Source organism: Mizuhopecten yessoensis, unplaced genomic scaffold, assembly GCF_002113885.1.
Source record: "Mizuhopecten yessoensis strain PY_sf001 unplaced genomic scaffold, ASM211388v2 scaffold2065, whole genome shotgun sequence".
NCBI classification, from domain to species: Eukaryota; Metazoa; Mollusca; class Bivalvia; order Pectinida; family Pectinidae; genus Mizuhopecten; species Mizuhopecten yessoensis.
Genome location: NW_018404360.1, coordinates 658,337 through 673,108, shown reverse-complemented (window position 1 = coordinate 673,108; position 14,772 = coordinate 658,337). Strand labels below are relative to the sequence as shown.

The window sequence follows — 14,772 nt, the reverse complement described above, 5'->3', positions numbered from 1 at the left end:
ACACTGCACCGGTTGTAATATAACAGAGGTAAAGGGTAACACTGCCCCGGTTGTAATATAACAGAGGTAACGGGTAACACTGTACCGGTTGTAATATAACAGAGGTAACGAGTAACACTGCACCGGTTATAATATAAAAGAGGAAACGGGTAACACTACACTGGTTGTAATATAACTAAGGTAATGGGTAACACTGCCCCGGTTGTAATATAACAGAGGGAACGGGTAACACTGTACCGGTTGTAATATAACAGAGGTAACGGGTAACACTGCACCGGATGTAGTATAACAGAGGTAATGGGTAACACTGCACCGGTTGTAATACAACAGTGGGAACGGTTAACACTGCACCGTATTATAACAGAGGTAACGGGTAACACTGCACCGGATGTAGTATAACAGAGGTAATGGGTAACACTGCACCGGTTGTAATATAACTGAGGTAATGGGTAACACTGCACCGGTTGTAATATAACAGAGGTAACGGGTAACACTGCACCGGTTGTAATACAACAGTGGTAACGGTTAACACTGCACCGTATTATAACAGAGGTAACGGGTAACACTGCACCGGTTGTAGTATAACAGAGGTAATGGGTAACACTGCACCGGTTGTAATCGCGAAGAAGAGTTAAACTCAGATTTTTGTTCGACTTTGAGTATTCTCCTTTGTATAAAGAAGATGAATCCAGCAGCCGTGAAAAAGTTTTTCTGGCTTAGTGTAAACATGGGAAGTTCTCCATGGGCTTTACGGCTCAAAAGTTGGACATTATTTCTGATAGTTGGCAGTTGTGATTTCTAGACAGCGACATTGATACAATGAAAAATATTTTTTTGTATTTTCCTTCTTATTTCTATTTTCAAATTTCAAACATTCAAATTTTTAACAAGTATGATTTTGTAAAATGCATGACAACATGTAGTGTTTATGGAACATTTCTGCTGAAAAGGGCTTGAACAAATATTTTTCAATAGTGAAAAGGTAATCACTAGTATAAAGTTTAAATCGTTGATACTCTTTACCTTATACACCATACTGTGTTATTCCAAAACCACTTTAGACCAAACAACAAGGTATTGACATAAGATTCGAATAACTGGAAGCCATTTAGTCACAAACCCTTTCTTGTATACACATGGAGGAACTTGTAGCCATATAACTTACCTGTAACGATACTGACGAGGCTAGCTACAATAATGGTAGTGAAAATTCCCATGGCACCAATCCATTGGTAAGATACGGAGTACAATCTGTCCAAACCCTCACTGACAATAAAATACAAACTTTAAAATTAATCGGAGAAAAACGATTCTAATATCATTAGGGTTGCAAACATCTGAGAAGACCAGACTGTGTGGGAGATCTCCCTCTACTGGATTTTTCAATGTGTGAGCCTTTTTTTTATAGGATACCTTTTTCATTGGTATCCCACATTGCTTTGGTAAATTCTTTGAAAATATTTGTTAAATATATAAGTTTCTAATTGTAAGCATTCGAATTCACTGTGATATCATATTGAAAACGCTAAAAATATGTACGATTTGTTTTCGGAAATGATTTTTGTTTTTTCAATCAATAATACTTGCCATCAGGATTAACTGGAATCAAACGTTACCATTGTGACGTCATAATGATGACGTCAACAATAACCACTATAAACTGATTATCATTTTTATCACGTTACATACTTTTGGTGGGCAAGGGGTTCGTGAAATTCCGTGACCATGGTTGTCATGGTTGCATTGAACAATTCAGTCGTGTTAGTGACGTCACTGGTGACGTTGATGCTGTCCCTTAGGTGGCAGTATCCTAACGACACAGGAGGGAGTCGTGGCTCTTTGATTAAAGTTGTAGAGAAGCTTTTACCGATTCCAATCCAGAAAATAAAGATCATTCCAAAAATACCTCCAATTATGACTCCCTATTTAAGGAAATAAGTTGAACATGATTTAAAACTGTTAAAGTCAGGGTTATAATATATATAGTTCAAAACAAGCCATCTTATACTTAAAGGCCGAATATGTAAATGTGATATTTCTTATTTTTTTGGTTTTCGTGTTAGTCCACCATTAATTTTCCTGAAAAAATTATAACGCAAAAGAGTTAACTATTATCTTTTGCCGACCGAAAAACCACGAACAAGAAGTTCCAAAGTGAAGTTATTTGTTCAGGTACGACCGAAAACACTATAAACAATGTTTTTGGAATCTTGATTTTTAATAATTTAATTCCACAAAAGGATTACTGAAAACCCCTCACTTAACGTTATCATTGTTTGCATGAGAATAGAAGCATTATCGAGGAATAGTGATAATTGACCAAACAACGGCTTAAGAGTAAATTACAATTGAAACTTCAAATAAACCATATTAGCTTCATTATTTAAACAATACATTTTTAAATTACTTTTTTTTTACCAGCATATATATTGACCTTTTTGTTAGCCCAGGGGCAAAATATCGAATACAAAAACATGCCTCCTGAGGCACCTCCAAAGGCAGACAACATCTGACCAGTTATCTGTAAATGAATAACATTTATTATCTCTCTCATTTCCGATATATACTTTTAACTTTCCTTTCCTCATAAGTAACATACTAGCCTCTCCTACTTATGGATGATATTCACTCACAGTTGATTTAATACTTCTTATTCTGAGTATCGACTTTGTCTAGATTAAGTGATTTCTTGTTGATTAATGAGTTATTTTATCAGTGATTCTTATTGGACAATATCCCTATGTGATATATCATTTCCAACATGCTTTATCTTGCACTAATACCATACAATCATCGATTCTCACTATTGAACAATGGTGGCGTCACATACCTGAGAGAGTGGCATTCCCTCGATGTTAGCGATCATGAAGGACACAGCCAGAGAAAGACTTCCGTAAAATAACACTATAAAAAGAGTAAACTACATAGGGAATTTTCAAAAAAACAATACATTAAAGTTATTCTGCATTCGTTCAACTGTATTCGTTTATCATATTTTCCTATCATATCTCCTATTTACATCTTTTAATTCAGATGTCTGTTTAAGTTCATATAAACTAACCGCTTCTTTTCTTCTATCTTTTTGTCATGACATACTGATCATTGATGAATCGATGAGACTTTGAAAATATAGAATTTTTCTCCATTTATCACAATGAAACCTAAATCTAAATTATCATTTGGATGCATGAATTTCCGTAAAACAAGTAAGAACTACAGATTTGGTTAAATGAAAGAAAGAATGACTGAAGATTTGATTAAATGAAAGAAACAAGACCTACAGATTTGGATGGAAGTTTCCTTTGTTCTCCCTTACACTATCGTCTGCATAAACAGAATTAGACGTGGTGGTTGGACGGTAGTTACCTGACAGCTTGGCAATAGTTGTCGCTTTTCTGTCCGAAATGTTTGGCCAGAATGGTTTGACCATGTCTTCTACAGTCTGGGCGGAGAGGCTGCTCAGACCGGACGACAGAGTGCTTGAACGGCAACAAATTTAAGTTGCTTTTATCTATTGGGAATGTATTATTATTAACAAGATGTCATTGCTGACTTGAGTAGTCGTATCAATACGGTTTTGTTTAGTGTATCATGTAATTCATACTGAATATTTCTTGATAGTCAATGTCAAATTGAGAATTTAGTTTACCGTTACCGAAATGTGGTGTATGATATTAACGATAAATTCATAATACACAAAGCTAAGAATTGGTGTTATAAGAGATTTGACCATCAATCTCAATTTATTATGAAAGAAATATATGAAGAATGTCATCACACAATGCCAATATCAAGCTCAAATTGATACAAAAGACAACAGCATGAATCGCTGAAATACGGAAACAAATGCAAATCATCATGAATCCTAATAAAAATGCAAATAATGGTAAAGTAAGAGAGACAAGAACATAGTTCGCTTCAAAGAAGATGCAATATTGGCTCTGATGGTGTAAATTTGAATTATGTGAATAGTTAAATAAAACCTTCAGTGACATTCTTGTATTCCTAAGACAATTTTCTTCAAATAATCCAAAGGTCCTAACCGGGGTAAAAGAGGCTACGTTTAGGTCTAATAGCAACTGAGATCCGTGATTTGTGTAAATAAATAGTAGGAAGCAGGTCAATGTAGCTAGAACGGATTGATTACTTACCTAGTTGTATTTAACCAGATACAATTGGTGTTAAAAAAAAACTTTCGAAAGAATCGACGGAAATATTAAGACTTAATTGTGTGAAGCCTACAAGAACGCACTTCAATATGGTTAAGACAAACTTACCTGAATGCGGTAAAAAGAAGTTACCTTAGTGAGGCAGAGAAGAGATAACATGGGTTAAGCATAGACGAATCTGTGTACAACACAGAAGAACTGACCTGAGTAAGATACAAAAGAACTTACCTCAGTAAAGTTGAGACGAACTTATCCTGAGTGAGGTACTAAAGAACTCACCTGTGTGGGGAACAAAAGAACTTACCTGAGTGAGGCACAGAAAAGGGAAGCCATGAACAGACCTGACATTCCCGGAGTATCTTTAAACAACCAGATGACCATATACGGTATGATCTAAAACACAACAATATATGTGTGTATGAGGACAAGCCCATTGACCTAGCTTCCTCACGATTTCATAGTAGGACGCGACATGAACCTTTGTCCAAAGCTAGCATGATTAATCGTTTTGACGCCAATTAATTTCTAATTTTTGCCAAGATCAATGACTTTTTTTGTTTAAAAAAAAAGGAAACAGTAATGACAGTGAAAGATAAAGTGGGAAAGAAACAAAAATTTAATTTCACATCAAAATACTGAGAGTAAAGATACTCAAAAACTTGATGTTCTTTATATATACCAGCTATTCCAAAATTAAAAACTGATATAACTGATATTTAACTTAAGAAGAAACATCAAAGGGCCTGAATTGTTCATATGTTATTTAATGCTGTACAGTTTCAACTTTTGTTAAATTCATTCTATGTAAAAGCTGCAATTTATTCAAACAAATCTTATTCAACTCGAACCGACATATTTGAATTTCCAATTTGTCAAAAGGATTGAACCTAAGGTTGGTCAGATTAAATTCCCTTGCAAAAAGAAAATAATAATAAATCAATGATAAGTGTCAAGCTGAGTATAGATCCAAATTAAGTTACTTTAACCTATTTTACTCATGAAGCCTTTGTAATCAGAACATTAGTATTTAGAAGAAATTGTTTCAGTATTTTTATACATTTGGCCCCCTTTCACTTTGAAAGTTGTTCAAGGAATTTCATTTGAACAAACATGATATGTCTTTAACCTTGCATACCCAATACCTATGATGAATAAATACATGCAATGAAATTTTAAAGGGATTAAGAATTACTTTTGTTCAAATAGAAAAAAGTATGTGATGCAGCTTGTCCATATAAAGAAGTAAACGAAAGCGTCTAATGTAATTTAAACTCAAAATCGATATAACAAGGGCAAACTATGAACAAAGGAGTCTGTAATGTAATTGCCATAACTGTATGTAAGAGTTGCCTCTCTTAGAACTCTATAATATTATTATTGATTATTGTTGTAAGCGACCTTTGTTTATTGACGGATTGATGCGGCAAGCGACCCTAATAAAAGACACATGTTGAACGCCATCTTGAGTCTGGTGTCGTTTATCACATGGTGTCAGAAGTAAACTGAAGAAAACGACACATTATGGAACAATTAAAAACTCCAACGTCACTAAACCTGAAAGAGAATTTAGCCGAAAACTGGAAGGAATGGATCCAAGGTTTTGAACTGTATTTAACGTCTACAGGTATGGGTGAAAAACCGGGAAAGGTGCAAGTCGCCGCATTCCTACACATTGCAGGCATCGAGGCACGTCGGGTGTACAATACTTTTGTAATCAACGACGATGACAAAGAAAGATTTGATGTGTTAAAAGCAAAATTAAAAGATTACTGTGAACCTCGTAAGAATTTGACATACACTCGTCATATGTTCAACACTTGTTCACAGTTAAGTCATGAAACTTTTGACTCCTTTGCCACTGATCTCAAGAATAAGGCACAACAATGCGAATTTGAAAATCTCAAAGATGGTTTGATCCGAGACCGCATAGTGTGTGGAATCAAAGATGAAACGTGTCGAAGGCGTTTATTACGCGAATCCGATTTGACATTAGCAAAAGCTATTGACATTTGTCGCGCGCACGAAGTCAGTGCTAAACAAACGAAAAGTCTAGATCAACATGAAGCTTCAGCAGAAGTACATGCAGTGTCACGTCAAGTCAGGCACAAGGAAAGAAGCCGGTATAAACGTAATAAACCTCGCAAAGCGTCAGCAGTGCAGTATAAGCAAAATCAAAGTGCTGAAAGTACTAAAAAAAAATGTAGAAGCTGTGGTACACAACATGGACTTGGAAAAGGAGTTTGTCCTGCGGATGGCAAAGAGTGCTATAATTGTCATAGACTGAACCACTTCTCAAAACAGTGCTTCACAAAAGTCAAAATGAAGCCGAGGCCGAGAGCAGTTCACGCGGTGAGTCATGAAAGCGATGATGAATTTTTCATAGGCACCGTCAGAGTTATGGATAGTATTGGCCAGGACCCGGATACTGAAGATTGGACAGAAACTTTGGTGCTAAGTTCAAAACCAGTGCAGTTTAAATTAGACAATGGGGCCCAAGCAAACGCGTTGCCGAAAACAGTGTTCAACAGTTTACAGTTGAAAAACAAAGAACTGTCAAATACAAAAATCATGCTAGTCACGTACGATGGAAATCGCATACACCCTAAGGGCGTCAAGGAAATTCCTGTTGTTTTTCGCAGGAAAACGTACGACATGAACTTCTATATTGTAGACATTAACACACAGCCCATTCTTGCAAGGAAAATGTGTAGTGACATTGGTTCTGTAGTACGCGTACACTCCGTTGAAAAAAAAATAACCAAAGACGAAATCAGCAAGGAATACAGCGATGTATTTGAGGGACTTGGTTTGTTGTCCGGGTACACAAAATACAACTTGATCCGACGGTCGCGCCAGTTGTTCATTCACCAAGGAGAGTGCCCGCTGCATTACGCGATAAAGTGCGCACCGAACTAGACCGTATGGTATCGCTAGGCGTCATTGGGAAACAAGATAAGCCCACTGACTGGGTACATAGCATGGTCACTGTGGTTAAACCGGGTAAAACGCGAGTGTGTATCGACCCAAAAGACCTTAACCGTGCGATTAAAAGAGAACACTTCCCCTTGGAGATAATCGATGAGATCGCCGCAAGACTTCCAAATGCGAAAGTTTTTTCACGATTCGACGCAACCCATGGGTTTTGGCAGATTGGCCTAGATTCCGAAAGCACGAAATTACTAAGTTTCAATACGCCGTTTGGAAGATATCGCTATCTACGACTGCCTTTTGGTATCACCTCAGCACCGGAAGTGTTCACTAAACGAGTGCGTGAAATGTTTGAGGACATCAATGGAGTCGAGTGCGTTGTTGACGATATTCTTGTGTGGGGCGAGAATGATAAGCAGCACGATGAGCGTGTACATTTAATGCTCCAACGTGCGAGGGAGCGAAACTTCAAACTCAACAAAGCAAAAATGGAACTTCGGGTACCGGAACTGAAGTGCGTAGGCCACGTCATAAGTAAAGACGGACTGAAAGTTGACCCTGACAAGGTCAGAGCAATTTTGGAAATGCCCGCACCCGTAGATAAAGCCGGAGTGAAACGTTTTCTTGGTATCGTACAATACCTTGCTGTTATCGAAAACCTGTCTGAAATATCTGCATCTTTACGCGAATTGCTGCGGAAGGACGTTTTGTGGCATTGGGACGCTCCACAGGAAAATAGTTTCCGCAAGCTGAAACAGGTTGTATCGTCAGCGCCAGTGTTGAAATTTTACGATGTTAAACAGCCCGTTACCCTATCTGTTGTGTAAGCTCGAGAGGGTTAGGTGCTGTGCTCATGCAGAATGAACATCCGGTTGCGTGTAGTTCGCGAGCCCTGACAGAAACACAGATGCGTTATGCGCAAATCGAACGCGAGATGTTAGCCATTGTGTATGGATGCGAGAAATTCCATCAGTATATTTATGGTCGTCAAGCCACGGTAGAAACCGATCACAAGCCGCTAGTCGCGATACATGCGAAACCGATATCTCAGTCCACACCGCGTCTACAGCGAATGTTGATGCGATTACAACGATATGATCTGACTATTCTGTACAAACAAGGCAGAGAAATGTATATTTCCGACGCGTTATCCAGGGCGTACCTGAACGAAACGACCGAAAAGTTAGTTGACGAGGAGATCGATGTAAACTTCCTGGAGGAACAACTACACGTGTCGCCTACGAAACTTGACGAGTTGAAACGAGCAACCGTTGCGGGCAATTGCCTTCAGCAACTCATGCAAATTGTGAACATTGGTTGGCCAGTTATTCAGAAGGATGTTGACCGTGATATTCGCGAATACTGAAATTGCCGTGAAATGTTGGAAAAACTTCACGAGGCTCACTTGGGTGTTGTCAAGACAAAACAACGCGCCCGTCAAATCCTATTTTTGCCAAGAATGAACCACGATATTGAACAAATGGTGTCACAGTGCGCAGTCTGCAACAAGTACCGTAAATCCAATAGTAAGGAACCGCTTATTCCGCATGATATTCCGTCTCAGCCGTGGTGGAAAGTTGGTGCAGATTTGTTCAACTACAAACGAAACGAGTACTTGCTCTGTGTTGACTACTATTCAAAATATCCGGAAATAGTGTCGCTTCAGGACTTAACAGGCAAAACGACGGTAACCGCGTTCAAGTCGATTTTTGCAAGGCATGGAATTCCACGGGAATTAGTAACCGATAAGCCCAAGATATCCGAAGTCTAATGGGCAGGCCGAAAGATGTGATCAGACAATCAAAAACTTACTTAAAAAGGCCGATGAAAGTCAAGGTGACATTTACATTGGGTTACTCGAGTACCGTGCCTCACCTATTGATGGTGTTAATGAATCACTTGCGAAAATGCTCATGAACCGACAAGTGAAAACAAAACTGCCGTGTGCTACTCCGCTATTAATTAGCACAGGAATCGCTGCCGTCACTGAAACGGAAAAAATCGTCAAAAACTTCAAACGCCAATGCGTTATTCAGCCGCCAGTTAATTCCGGTGAAATTGTGCGTGTACAAAATACCGAAAACCGCAAATAGGAACCAGCTGTTGTTAAGGAACGAGCAAGCTAGATGACGTGATAGATGTTGAGAACACTCCAAAACCTATTAATGAACATCATGAAAATGAAATAGGAAAGCCAAACGTTGCAAATACAATCACACGAGCTGAAAGAATAAGTTCAAGACCAGCATACCTGAATGATTATGTTCAGCAGGACTGTTTAAGTCAACTTAAGGACTTATTAAGTGTGTATGTTGTATAGGACTGGTTTATTTAACATAAAAATGGAGATGTAATGTAATTGCCATAACTGTATGTAAGAGTTGCTTCTCTTAGAACTCTACATTATTATTATTGGTTATTGTTGTAAGCGACCTTTGTTTATTGACGGATTGATGGGGCAAGCGACCCTAATAAAAGACACATGTCGAACGCCATCTTGAGTCTGGTGTCGTTTATCACAAAGTCGTTGAGTCCCAGGTGTTCCGGAAGGGTTACCGTTTCCTGTTTCATCGACGACATCCGAATTGTAAACCTAGGTCAAATCCAAGTAATAGCGGGAACGAGGGAATTACTTAGAAGCAACGGGAGACACTTGTGCACATAATAAAAATATATCTACCTTTACATCACACAAAAAAATAGCATGGGACAAAGCCCTAAAACATGATCATAGTCTTCTTCTTCATCAACCTACATTATAGAAAACTCTATGTTTTTAGAACGGAAATTATGATGTTTGGAACAAGCTCTTGCAGACCAAATCAACTGCAACATGTATATACTGCAGGCTGGGGAAGCAGGTATGTTACTATCATGGAAGTGAACAATGAATATATCTTAGTTTAATGTTACAGTTATATGACGAAAGTCTTATTTGCGAAAGTAGTTCTATCAACTGTTGAATCGAATATGCCTCCATTTCTAGTTACTCCATTGTTTTTATTAAGAAGTGATGATAACGATCATGTCGATAAGAAAGACAGAATAAACGGATATTTTGCGTTTGAATTAAAGGCAATGATTGTACTTTTACAGAACATTCTTTATAATCATTATTATGGTGGAGCAGTTTGCAGATAAAACATTTGAGACAGGGTTGAATAATTAAAGGCGCTTAAATATGTATCCACACGATTTTATGCTGCGCCATGAAAAACATCTAGCCACAAAAGTTATACTGCCATGCATAATTCAAACTTTAAATCAGCGTCCTAAGCATGATGTATATTAATTGTGTTTAATTTGTATGTCAGCACCGTATGTGTGATCACGTAAATCACTATTTGATATTACTTCCTTTTTTAGTATTCGCGAGAAGTTGAATTCGTGTTTCACTCACCCGTCTGCCATAAAGCCGCCCAAACTTGTATTTGGGTTATAGGTACAATAAATAATTGGAACAAATGATAACATATTATGTGTTATATTCTAAAAAGTAGCACTTTCAGCACTGGAAGGTCTGAATTAGATATCTACTGTTATAAATGATTAAATAAGTAGTTTAAAAAAATCAAAATATTCATGAGCATAAATAAATCAATCCAAAATAAGGAGTTTAAAACTTTAAAAAAGTGGCATTAACGAAGAACTGTTACAACTGAAGTATAGGAAGAAGTTACTGAGAACATTACCAGAAAACTATCTTTCGAGAAAATACGAAATATTTTTACTAAACATATTTCTTAAGCTTGTGAAGTCTCCGTCAATCTTATGTCACCTGTACGTATCACGTGCTAACAGCAGTTCACAAGCTCTTGGTCGCTACGATTTTTGTTGTCGAGCGAGTTACGTCAGATAAATCGTTTCACAAATGCAATTACAATAACACTGTGAAAATAGTGGTTTGTAAAATATCAAGATCCCTATAAAATGCAAGTACATGTGCGTGCACGTGTTAACGGCATACCATGCGATAGCGTATGGTTACATATGTACCTGACATGTAAATATACCATGCGTAAGCGGGCTATGGAATGATGTCCAAAGTGTACATGAATGAGAGTTATTTTGTTCCATAAAAGAACAGTAAATTGACAATTAAATATAGTAAATGAATTTATTTCCGTCGTTTTTAGTACATTAAAGAAAATAACTGTCATTGTATAAATTCTATCCCTCTGCAAAAAGTTCCGATTTTTTTCAAGGTAGACAACTCTCATCAGGATCAAAATTATTGTAAAATGTAAAATAAATGAATTATAAAGACTTTGTGTGTATTTGGTTTAATTTTTCACTCTTTTTGTATGAAACTTTGTGTCCTGTTTGCTTTTAGCTTGTATTTAGTAACTTTTATCCATACAATTTCAATAAAATAAGCTTTCTATAACATGTTGTAGATATGTTATGATAAATAAAATATTTATAGGGTTGATTAGCAATGTTTCTTTTCATTATTTTATTGTTGTAATAGTTTTGAAAAATGCCACACATTCAAAAAATGTGAAAGTGATGAATTTGACAAAAAATCAATTTTTCAGTATTTACCAAAAAAATCCCCAGTTTATCGGAATGCTTAGATTTTTATAAAATCATCTCTACATAGTGACATAACCATTATGTGAAAATTTCATTGAATTCTGCTGGATACTTGTGAAAGGGTGGAGCCTTCTTAATAACAGTTAACTTCTTTTGAAAAAGACAGAATCTGAATATTAGAATGAAAACAATGGAGAAAACTGCCTGATTATGTGAAACTTCCTGTTTGCGTGTGCACTCCCTGTATTCACAAGGGTTTGTTTGTTTGTTTGTTTGTTTATGTTTAACGGCCCATCGACGGCTGTGGTCATTTAAGGGCCATGGTGATTTATTTTATTTTTTTATTTTTTTAACAAACATGTGAGTAGTGAAGATAAAATCAGATAAAATGGTTCATTTTAAAAGCATTCGCATTGTATGTGTAGATAATAAAAAATAAAAAATTGGGGTTAAAATAATAAAAGAGATAACGAATAGATGATATGGAATATGTGATATATATATAACGTCAAAAACGGTAAGGTGGGTTAAAAGACATCAGAGTCTATAAAATAGACCGATGTCTTTCAAATAGTTAAATAATGCCTTCGAGTCCACGGAACTGAAAAGTGTTTTCATATCCGGGACTCGAAAGTAGTTATCACGAATGTGTTTAAAATCGGAACATTCTATTAAAAAATGTTCCACTGTAAATGGAGTGTCACATGCGTGGCATGAAGGTAGATCTTCTCGTTTTAAAAGGTACGAATGAGTAGGATATGTGTGCCCAGTACGGAGCCGAGCGAGGACAACTTCCTCTCTACGNAAATACATAGTAAAGTTATTTTCGACTATTTTAAGATACGAGATATTCGAAGAGCAAGGTTTTGTACGAGTGTGTTTTTAGGATCTCGTAACTGTAAACTCTGTAGGACAGATAGAGAGTCTGAACAAATAATTCCTTTTTAATACGGTGTTCATCGATATTGATTTCCCTCGCTTATATAATGTAAAGTTAAAATCAGGGGTTTGAATGGTCCACGGAGGAACATCAGATATGTTAAATTCAGCTATGTCCGTCAACTTTATGTTGAGTTCTTGCAGGAAATTTGAAATTCGGATACCAAATGTTGGCAGAAGTTTTTGGTTTTGCGTAAATATGTTTTGGTATTTTGGGTTGAATACTTGGTCGAAAGCAGGATTTTTAGGGTTTGATTTTAATTGAGCTGCAAATTGTAATGAAAGTTTTTTTCTTCTGTCATAAAGGGATGGTTCAAGGGTGAGGACTATCCAATCCCTGATGAAATGGTAAGCTTGGACATATAATGACTGTTGCTATTTATTTAATTAGGATGATATTTTGAAATATTTTAGACTCAGCCCGTTCGTGACTCACTACAACGCAAAAGAAAGAGACACAGATGATTACACCTTCAGCATTTGATAATAGATACAGTATGTCAAACAATATAATCACAAGATTACGAAAGTCGAGTTTTTCACAATAGTAAGCTTTATAATTTAATAGTTCTACTGGTCTAGCATTACAAATAGTTGTTTACCTAATCCTTCGACAGCGATACCTTATTTTCACAATATTGCACAATTAAACCAACATAATATAAACAAAGAAATATTTTGTAAAATTGAGCAACATAAGGTCGACGGAAATATTAAAAGCTATTGTTTGTAACATAATACGATTAAGTGACAGTGCTGTCTAAATGTTGAGTAAACAAATGCGTTTACCTGATTAGGGTTTTTGATCTGTCCAGTCGCGAGGGGATCACATCCGATAGAATGAAAATAGGCCACAGCTACGAGTCCTTCAAACGTAGCGATGGAAAAGGTCAGAAAAAATGCTGGCCCCGCAAATAGAAATATCCTATTAAAAACACAATTACAGTTGATTTTATTAAAATACAATTACAGTTGAACTATTTTAGAATACAATTACAGTTGATTTTGTTATGTTATGTGTATATTATCCAAACTGTTTGCTCACAGAGGAATATGCAGTATATTTTACGTAACTGTGAGATCTTAATAAATGTATAATAGTTCACACTGATAATGACGATTAAATCTTTTCTTTGCAACTTAAACATAAAAATACAGAATGAACAACAACAACAACAACATCAGTCTATGTATAAATTATTGCAAGGCATCTTCGAAATAAAGGTCTTATGGGTTTTTTGTGGGAAAATAACCACTAAATGATGAACGTAAATCAAACAGGTAATTGCACCTATCAAATCTGGCATGAGATATGCCTAAACTGAATTACACCGCTCCGCTTCACGGCATCATAAGGCTGTATTGTCCTAATATGGCTCATCGGTGATGTAAGGGTCCAGAAAGATGGAATGTCAAACCAATCTAAACCACTGCTGTTTAAACAGAAAGGGATGACTTAAAATCCCGTAAAATATACGAATTCACAAAAGCTGGTCAGCAGTGAACGAGACGGATAAAGGACGTTGTAGATATTTCGTGGTAATACATAAATCTTTGCAGACTTACTTTGTAGCGTCTCGCTTGGTAGGAACAGCGCATACTCTTTGGATTGTTGTCTGGTTAAAGGTCAGGTACACCAGACGAGTGGACGTACCAATCAGAAGGTTCCAAAAGGTGTGACGGACGGTCGGATCAAAATCGAAGCTGAAAAAATCCAATGTAGTTCCAGATGAAATTAATTAATTTTCACTTTCCATATTCTTTTTACTGACTTGGGGTCTACTAATTACCAATATAAATGTCCAATCTAGAGTTCACTGATTTTACTAGTCAATGGCATGGCTCGACTAACTGTATATTGTTTTTTTCACTTGATACATTTATATATATTGAAAATATGTCAAATAAAGGGCCTGTTTCCAGTAATGTTAATTCTCCATAGGAGCCTGCCCCCGTATAATTTCTTATCTAGCTCTACTGTTTTTTTCTTTTCCGAAGAATAATTTAACACCTTTCCGACACCCAGATTTCATAATTTCAGTGAAAATGTATTTTTATAAAGTTGTCAATTTCAGCATCAAAGACATAAGTTCGTAAATAAAAGAAGGTTATCTCGAAATTGTAATTCGCAACATAGTATAAATTTCTTTTGATAAATATTTCCAAAACATCGTGTTTATTCATAAAACATAAAAAAAAA

General features: G+C 36.4%; 1 protein-coding gene across 3 annotated transcripts in view; it reads right to left on the bottom strand.

Moving 5' to 3' along the window:
• LOC110444954 (sodium-dependent multivitamin transporter-like) overlaps nucleotides 1–14,772 on the bottom strand; it is a 37,800-nt gene that overhangs the window by 12,043 nt on the left and 10,985 nt on the right. For all 3 annotated transcript variants that reach the window (XM_021489326.1, XM_021489309.1, XM_021489319.1), the window contains 8 exons: nucleotides 14,139–14,276; nucleotides 13,362–13,497; nucleotides 4,474–4,562; nucleotides 3,367–3,479; nucleotides 2,831–2,904; nucleotides 2,435–2,521; nucleotides 1,690–1,922; nucleotides 1,166–1,266 (listed from right to left, as the gene is read on the bottom strand). In XM_021489326.1, the coding sequence (XP_021345001.1) occupies nucleotides 1,166–1,266; nucleotides 1,690–1,922; nucleotides 2,435–2,521; nucleotides 2,831–2,904; nucleotides 3,367–3,479; nucleotides 4,474–4,562; nucleotides 13,362–13,497; nucleotides 14,139–14,276 (971 nt within the window). The remainder of the gene's footprint in view (nucleotides 1–1,165; nucleotides 1,267–1,689; nucleotides 1,923–2,434; nucleotides 2,522–2,830; nucleotides 2,905–3,366; nucleotides 3,480–4,473; nucleotides 4,563–13,361; nucleotides 13,498–14,138; nucleotides 14,277–14,772) is intronic.